The following is a 9048-nucleotide window of genomic DNA, read 5'->3' as shown; positions in this document are numbered from 1 at the left end:
GCCCAGGAAAGACACCGTCAGCCGTCTTCCAGACAAAGCACAGAGAGAGCATCAAACCACCTGGCCACCTCTCCGCTCGCCTGGACGGCCAAGGAGATGGCCAGGACAACGGCACTGCCCTGGCACCCTAGTTCATGAGAAGAAGACAAGGATTGTTTGAACAAAGCCCAACTGCATCGGGACGGCACGTGCTCCAGCAGGACCACCAGCTGACTGACCCCTTCCAGCTGGCGAGGAGCCGCACGGCCAAGCCCAGCGGAACTCTGGAGTACGTGCTAGTCTTGAGCACAGAGGGACGCTGCTGTGCATTACCTGCTCAAAACCCCCGTTACTGGGTATGTTAAACCAAGACTTTTGTTTTCACCAATGAACCTGTCCAAAAGCACGGCACAGCGAAACCCCCTCTGGTCACAGAGCGGGAATAAGCCCCTGCCTTCGCTGTGCACTGTCGCGCCAGAGGGATACGGGTGGCTCCAGCCCTGCGCTCTGTCAACCTTGTCACAATGCGGACCTGGACCCAGACCATGGGGCCACCTCGTGACAGCGGGGCGAGCTGCTGTCGGACCCTTACGGCTGCTCAGCCGAGCTGGATCCCCAAGGATTTCAGGGAGACCCAGCGAACAGCAAACACCATCACTTGTCCCACCTGGAATTCCGCTAAACCAGAGAAAGCTGTTTTTTGCCCGAACGGACAAGAACGAGGCGCACCCCGCGCTCACCTGGGACCTCCAGCAGCAGGAAGTACAGCCCCGCCGCCCGCAGAGCGCAGACCCTCTGCTGCGCGGGGGCTCGCTTGTGCTGGCCCGCCTGCACGAAGTGGTGCCACACGGCCACGAGCGCGCTGGCGGAGACGCCGCTCTCAGCAAACAGGCTCCAGACGTTCTGCGGCAGAGGACGCGCGACAGTCAGAAACAACGCGGTGACAGCACAGCTCTCTGCAGGCAGCGACTTCTCACACCGCCACTGCAGCCGACCCCCGACGTACGTTACGTAGTTTTAAAAACGCGCTTCAATATTTGTGCTTTAACAGATCTATGCCGTTTTTTTCTTTATATGATGTTAAATTACAAATGGCCAGCTTCTCCCCCGCAGCGTGCCGGCGGCCGCCACCAGAACTGTTTGGGGCTGTGCCCTCCCCGCCAGGGCACGGGCCCAGGGCCTGGCTCCCCGTTAGGCGCCGCTGGCCTCACCTCCCGGTCCTCACGGCCCCCTGCAGCAAACGGCGACAGCGACCGGTAGAGCCCGGTGAAAGCCTCCGGCCCCTCTCCCGCGATCTCCTCGGCCAGCCGGGGGTCCAGCGGTTCCGCCTCCGTGAAGTCCAGGTCCCAGACGGCGCTCGCCCAGGCTGAGGGGAGGGTTCACAGGCCTCAGGCGCCCGTTCCCCGGGCGCACCCGGCGCGAACCGGGGCAAGCGGAGCCGCCCGCCCCCGCCCCCCCCCCGCTCCCGGGGCCGCCGCGCGCCCCCCGCCCCGCACCTGCGTCCGGCAGCCGCCACCCCGCCAGGGCGCGCGACAGCTCGGCGGCCGCCGCCATCGCGCCGCCACCGAGCCCTTCGAACCGGCCAATCGCGCGCTCCCGCCGGCCGCGGCCAATCCCCGCGCCGCTCCCGCCGGCCACCCGGAAGCAGCCGGGCCGCCGCCTTCAGCGCGCCTGCGCGGAGCGCCGAAGAGAAAGCGGGGCGGGCGGCGCTTGCGCGCCGCGTCGCGGGAGGGCGGGGGGAGCGCGCCGCGGCCCCGGTTCTGGCCGGGCGGCGCATGCGCGGTGCGCGGCCCGGCCCGGGACGGCGGCAACGCTCGCGCGGCGCGGCGGCGGCAGCGCTCGCGCGTGGCGGGGGGGCGCTGCGGGGCCAGGCGCGGCCGCCCGGTGTCCCTCCAGCGGCGGCCGGGGAGCGCCGGGCCGCAGGGCCCCGCCGCCGCCCCCGCCCCGGCCTCCCTGCCGCATTGCGGCCCCCGGCCCCGGCGCCGAGTGCCCGCTGTCGCCGCCGTGCCGCCCCCCGCCCTGCGCGGCTGCCCTGTCTCCACGGGCGCCGGGCCCGATCCGCCGGCCGTCCCCCCGGGAGGGCTCTGTCCGTGGTGCCTGCGGGCAGGCCGGGAGCCGCCGGCTGCGATCTCCCAGCGGGGCGGCGGTGTCCGCGGCCGCCCCCCCCGCCTGCCGGTGCCATGAGCTTCTTCGGGTTCGGGCAGACCCCGGACCTGGAGCTGGTGCTGAGCGACGCCGAGAGCCGGCGGCGGGTGGAGCACAAGACGGAGGAAGGCAAGAAGGAGAAGTACTTCCTCTTCTACGACGGGGAGACGGTCTCCGGGCGGGTGGTCCTCACCCTCAAGCACCCCAACAGGCGCCTGGAGCACCAGGGCATCAAAGTGGAGTTCATCGGGCAGATCGGTGAGAGGGGCGCGGGGCCGCAGGCCTGCTGCGGGGCGGCTCGGCCCCCGGGGCGTGGGTGCCCTGCCGGTTCCCCGACATCCCTCCCCATCGGGCGCCTTCGCCGCTGGGTTGCGTGGCGCGGAGGCTGGCACGTCCCCTCTCGCCGGGGTGCGAGTCCCGGGGACGTCGCCGCGCCCTACGCCGCGGAAATCCTCGCTGGGGCGAAGTAGGTTACGCTCGCTCCCGAGCGGCGCTGTGCCGCGCGGAGGATTCCCATTATTCCAGCCTCCATTCGCCCTGGGCGACCTGGTCTGTTGGCTGGGCTCAAGCCCCGCTGGAAGGGAGGGAACTCCCATCCTCATTGTTCTCGCGTCCTATTTTCCGCCTCCTGCTCAGTCCCCGATCTTGGCTGTAGAGCGCGGACGCTCGGCGGGAGGGGAGCGCTCGGTCCCCCGCCGCAGACGCAGGTCTGAGCCCGGACACCCTGGCAACGCCGGCTCTCGGGCGGTGCTCCCCGAGGGCCGTCTGTGCGTGCGGCTCTGCCAGCTGTCTGCTTGCGTTTGTGGTGCGGCTGCGGATTCGGGGGGGGGGGGAAGCGACGGCTCTGCCTAGGACGGTGAATTGGGTGGGTTTTGTCTCAAATCAACTGCGCCTTCCCAGCCCCTACCCCACAATGCGTTTTACATCGGCTTTCCTGAGGCCTGCGGGCTCCACTCGGCTGCGTCCATCTTTTATTCCCTTAGTCTTTGAGTAATTCCTCTGCATGGTTAGTTGGGTGGCTTCAAGTTGTTCAAAACTCGTGGTTATCTGTGCATGTAACCAATTTAGGTTTGACATTTCCTGCTTTCTTAGAGGAAAGGCAGCTGCCACGCCCACTCTTCGATTGCAGCAGAGATGTCCGTGTTTCATGGACGTGCCCGAGTCCCACAGCCAAAATAAGTTCGAGAGGTGCCCGGTGATGTGACCGTGCCTGGCGCGAGCGATGCCTCGTGCCTGCGGCCCTCCGTACTTGGGTTTCGCCCCAAAATCCCTGGGCGAGCCCTGGGCCTGCCGCCTTTGCATTGCAAATCAGGTGGTGTAGGGAGGGGAACTCGAGGTTTTCCCACCCAGCCCCGATACTGCTGTGTAATGGTTTTGCCGGCCTGGCTCGTGCGTAGCGCTGCTTTTTGGAAAGAAAGGGGAGGACGGGCAGGGAGAGCTTGTGAGTGAGGGCGTGTGAGTGAGCCCGTTCGTCGGGAGCTAGCGGCTGTTGGATTAGGATCGTCAGTGGAAATGAAGCGTGAACTTCGCTTCCTGCTCCGCTCCGTCTCCTCCGTGCTGCCTCGCCTGCTTCCGATTCCCCATTTTGGAAGACTTTTGACCAGGCGCATTTAGAATAACTGCTTTGAATTCCCGTTATTGCCCGAGCAGGGTGTGTTAGGAGCTGCTGCGCCTGCACATCAGTCCTTTCTTTTTGCCCACCGGGCCACTTGATTCAAGTGCCGAAGTTGGTACCGCTGAGGGCACTTCCTCAGTGCCTTCCCTCTCACAACAGCTCGCCTTACGTCCTGACTTCTCGCCGCCGCGAGGTCAGTACCGAAGTGAGACAGTTTAACAGGTTAGGGAGACTGAGACGTAAGGGAGTGACGTGTCACGGGGAAGACGGCTGGTCCAGACGGGCTACCAGAGTCCAGACTGGGAACACTGTGTCCCGTGCGGCCTCTGGTGAGCACAGAACCCATTTTAAGATTTCGGTTCGCCTGCGGTTACTGTGTCCCGAGCTCGCCACCGAAACGTTGGGAGGTTGTTTTTTTGGAAACCTTATAGCTCTGAAAACCTGAAATTACAGCTTATACCCGTTGCACATGCTGATGCGTTCTGCAGCGTGGGAAACATCAATCCTTCCTCTCCTTAAGGCCGCAGAGTGCCAATCTGCGCCCTGCCGGCGTAGCAGAGAACTCAGGACACCGACATTTGTCTCCCTGTGCTTTAAATTGGATCGTTGCCTTCTGCATCGTGTGGCGAGGCGACGCGTTCCTTTTTGATGTGGCGCGTGGCTTCTCCCTGTCACGTCAACGAGCACTTTCCATTCAATGGACAGGTATTCAGTGCAGAGGGCCGGTTTATTTATGTCACCTGCCTGCCCAGCCTAAAGGGCCGGGTGGCACTCGCTGTTCTGCGCAGGCGAGGGGTGCTCTAGTGCCAGGATTTCCATTACAGAGATAAGGTGAGCAAAGGAGCGTTAAGAGCTGAAATCTCATCGTGCAGCTCAAGGAGTGGGGAACTGACTCTCACCGCAGTTCCTAACGCTACTAACACCTCTCAGAAGCCTCCTCTGCAAAGTTTAGTGCTGACAGTGAACCTCTGTGTGTGTATGATTGTCTGATGACTTAGGTTTTTGTTTCCTCATCTAACCGTATCAGATTGGCTAAGGCTCTACCTTTTAAAAGGACTGTGTGGGTGTCTTGTAGTCACAGAGCTCACACGCAGGGTTGGGAAGGGCAGATTTCATTGACGGTTACGTGTAACACAGAGCTGTTAATGCAAATTGCAGAGTTGGAAGTTTCTGTCGCTTTGATTGAAGGGAGAAAACTTTGGGGAAGTGTAGAGAGGATTGCTTTCCTTAAATGAGGAAACCTGTAGTCGTTTCCTGCTGATGCAAGAGGGTTGTGGGGAAAACTGAAGCAACGTGACCGTGTCGGTTACCTGAGCTGGTTTGAACGGTGCTTCCAAAGGTGAATGCTCTTCCCTTGACGGTGTTCACGCGGCTGTTAACGTGCTCTCCGGGGGCTGGTGGAACAGTTGGCTCACCTGCCCCACACACTTGGTAGTCGTGCGCTGAACCCTGGCTTTGTGCGCAATCGGCGAGGATCTCCACCGTCACTTATTCCCTGGTGCGAATCAAGACCACTCCACCGTTTTGTTGTCAAAGGATAAGCAGGAACAGTTGGACACCTCCTAGCCCTTCGTTTTCGCTCTGTCACTGTTTGCTGTTCCAGAGCAGTGGTGGTTTTTCCTCTCTTAAAAGTGGCGATGCCTTTGGCCTTCAATATCGTGGGAAAATTATTGGAAGGTGTCGTGTGAGCTGCTGGCTCCTCTTCTCAAACAGTCTGAACAGAATTAATACTGATAATCGGCGACCCGTGTGGCTCTAAGGCAAGCTGAGCTCCTGGTGCCTTGCAGTAGGCTGTGTGGGCCTCTACCCTCCTCTTTCAGGGAGGAGAGTTCTGGCCTGCGCCTGGCTGCGGTGGAGAGCAGTGAGCAAGGGCAGGAGGTTGCAGCCACAGGCTCCCCCGGTAGGTTCTCTGAACGGTGCTGAAGGAAGTGGCGATCGGGACAAGAGTAGCCGTGAGATCGCCTGCCTTGCCTTACTGAGCCACGTGGGATTAAGCATCGCTGCTTAACCTGGACTTCTGTCTTCCCAGAACTCTACTATGACCGAGGAAACCACCACGAGTTCGTGTCTCTGGTGAAGGACCTGGCCCGTCCTGGTGAATTCACTCAATCGCAGACATTTGACTTCGAATTCACGCACGTGGAAAAACCTTACGAGTCCTACACGGGGCAGAACGTGAAGTTACGGTGAGTCTCCTCCCCCTGCTCATCCCAGTTCTTGGTTCTGTGCAGTGTGCAAGTACTGGTATTTACCGTGATGATACTGGAGTGCAGCACCCCGTCCCAGGCTCACAAATGCATGAAAGCTTAGAGAAGTCTTAGAAGAGTCTGCTTTTCCATTTGAAAATTCCCTTCTGTCTTTTCCAGCAATGGGTGTTGGCTGCTGCACAAGGCAGGGTACCAGTAAGACTGCTTGGAAAGCCCAGTGCCATCCTTTCAGCCCCACGTCCCTCCCTGCTCTGTCTCTGTTTCTCATTGTACAGCCCTAATAGGAGGGGGACTCTCCTTGCAGGTATTTCCTCCGAGCGACTGTCAGCCGCCGACTGAACGACGTGGTGAAGGAGATGGACATAGTCGTGCACACCCTGAGCACCTACCCAGAGCTCAACTCCTCCATTAAGATGGAGGTGGGGATCGAGGATTGCCTGCACATTGAGTTTGAGTATAACAAGTCCAAGTAAGTTTCTCGAGAGCAGCCAGTGGCTGTGGGGAACCACCTGCAACAGGGGACAGCCTGACTGGGGGGCCTGAGGCACGGGTCTTGCATGTGACCCTCAAAGGGATCCTCTGTTCATGCGCTCCAGCATGGCAGTTTGGAGCCTGACTGAGGAGCCGCGGGTTCCTCTCCTTGCCCCGTAGATGTGCTCTCTGGACCAAGCGGTGGGGAGCAACGGCTGTGCCTGACCCAGCTTGGAGCACAGCGTGAGGCTGCTGCGGTAACTTCGCGCTCCTTGTGTCCCCGGCAAGATCGGTATCTCCAAGTGTCTCTAAAATATGTCGACTGCCCTTTACCAGACCATGCAGCTGAAGCGGGACCTTAATTCAGGCACAGAAGTTGGAACAACCCTTTTAAACTACTTTTAACGCATCCTTCCCAGCCGATGCTCGCAAATCTCCCTGCAGCGTAGCATTTGGGTTAGTTTTAATTGACCTAAAAAATTGGTTTGGGAGGCTTTGCTGTCGCAGGGGTTTCTACCAGATATTCAGCCTGAAATTCTGTTTTTCGTTTATCTGATCATGCTAAATGTTCCCGTTGATTTCCAAAAGACCGGAGGGTGAAAGAGGAAGTTCACAGCAGCCTGGAGGAGGTGGCTGATATGCCATCTGAGATTTACAGCTGGGGCCACAGATAAAGAGCCAAAGTGCCTCTTCAGTCTGTGTCCTGGTCTGCTGCACAGCGTGTGATTGTGGTGCTTGCTTCCTCCACGCGCTAGGTATCATCTAAAAGATGTGATTGTTGGAAAGATCTACTTCCTGCTAGTGCGAATCAAGATCAAACACATGGAGATTGATATCATCAAGAGAGAAACAACAGGGACCGGACCCAACGTCTACCATGAGAATGACACAATAGCTAAATATGAGATCATGGATGGGGCACCTGTGAGAGGTGAGAAGGCAGAGGAGGCCTTGAGAATTCCTCTTCGGAAGTCTTTTGGGGTGGGAACGTGCGTCCTGCAGTATCTTCCGCTGAATCTGTGTGCTCTGTACGCACCCGGTTTCACTGGTGGACTCATAACAGTTTACATAGGGCATTAAATACGATCCCCTTCCTTCTCTGGCATGATGGGGGGGAACTGAGGCATAATGAGTCACAATGACTTAATTCTTTTGATGAAGCAGTGGCAGAAGCAGGAATAGATGTAAATTCAGTGCTGGCACGGGCCACCACCTGGCATTGTTGCAACTTGGAGCAGAAAGATGGTGTTCCAGCTCTGTGCCGGTCTCCTGTGCCACTTGTTTTTGAGTTCCTGTTGCCCAGCAGAGTCACCCGCCAGAGAAAATGTCACCTTACTCATTTTTTCCTGCAGCGCAGGAATAGCTGTCGGCAAGGGCGGGATCTGCCCGTGGACCATGCATGCTGGTTTTTGAAGGGAGGTGAGGTCTTTTAGCTCACCTTACTCCACTCGTGGAAACGGTCACAAAGTTTGTTGGCCCAGCGCGATTTTGTTTCGCTGGCGCTCTCCTCGTTTATATCTGTGCGTTCTCTCCGTGCTGACAGTCCTGTGCACTTTGCAGGGGAGTCCATTCCCATCAGACTCTTTCTGGCTGGCTACGAGCTGACTCCAACGATGAGGGACATCAATAAGAAGTTCTCGGTGCGCTATTACCTCAATCTGGTGCTGATCGATGAGGAAGAGAGACGCTACTTTAAACAGCAGGTGAGAAACACAGCGGTTAGTTCTTCTCGGGCCTCCAGACCGTCACTTGGGCTACTACGTTACAAGGACCTTCTGGGAATTTGGGATTCCCGTGGGGGAGAATCATGTTCTTGACTAAATATCTGTAAGGACTGGACAAACGAGAGCCAATGGCAATAGGACAGAGCTGCCCTAGGTGTCCAGTGGGTTGCCTCTGCGTGCTCAGACCCTGAGGAGGAGCGCTCTACCCAAATTTCCAGGACGGCGGCATTGCGAGGCCTCTGCTTGCTGCTGCAAGCGGCCTCCTGTGCACGGCTGCGGGGGAACCTGCCAGCGTGGGCTGGGTGCGAGCTGCTGGCCGGGCAGCTTGGTTCAGCCTTGGGGTCTGGGTGGGGCCAGGAGAAGGTCTGGCAGGCCCTGACAAGCCCTGCTGGCTGTGTTGCTACAGGAGGTGGTGCTTTGGCGGAAAGGAGACATCGTGAGGAAGAGCATGTCCCACCAAGCAGCCATCGCCTCCCAGCGGTTTGAGGGGACATCCTCACACACCGAGGCCAAGACCCCCAGCCAGCCTGCAGAGAACAACGGCCGGCAGTGAGAGGCCACGCAGAGGAAGGCTGCTGTGGAGCCAGTGGGGACAGCAGCAAGGAGGAGGAAAAACCACTTCAGAGACTTCATGAAAATAAATATCCGTTTTTGACTTAATTCCTTTCTTCAAAGGACTCGTAGGGTGGGAAGGGGATGGGAGGGCAAGGCAAGCCGGAGCGCTGGCGGTGCGGAGCTGAAGGTACCTCAGTGCTTCCCAATCAACTCCATTCCTCTGGGGTCGGCTGCTTTGAGGCACGTGTCCGGAGGCTGCGGAGCTGCCTGATCTCCTCTTTGCCCCAACACCCTTTCAGTGCGGCAGCGGGGAGGGAGAGAGCAAGTACGGGCCAAATCTGCTGCTTCTCCC

General features: G+C 59.1%; 1 protein-coding gene across 1 annotated transcript; it reads left to right on the top strand.

Annotated features, from left to right (window-relative positions):
- Nucleotides 1-2159: 2159 nt before the first annotated feature.
- On the top strand, nt 2160-8806 carry VPS26B (VPS26 retromer complex component B). Its single transcript, XM_086476822.1, has 6 exons — nt 2160-2382; nt 5769-5925; nt 6251-6415; nt 7173-7348; nt 7978-8120; nt 8548-8806. The coding sequence occupies exons 1-6, from the start codon at nt 2160-2162 to the stop codon at nt 8692-8694; spliced, it is 1011 nt and encodes a 336-aa protein (XP_086332948.1). The 3' UTR covers nt 8695-8806.
- Nucleotides 8807-9048: the final 242 nt, after the last annotated feature.

This window comes from Leptosomus discolor, chromosome 22 (assembly GCF_034619465.1).
Source record: "Leptosomus discolor isolate bLepDis1 chromosome 22, bLepDis1.hap2, whole genome shotgun sequence".
Lineage (NCBI taxonomy): Eukaryota > Metazoa > Chordata > Aves > Leptosomiformes > Leptosomidae > Leptosomus > Leptosomus discolor.
Note: the sequence above shows the minus strand (reverse complement) of the source record. Positions and strands in the feature narration are given on the sequence as shown.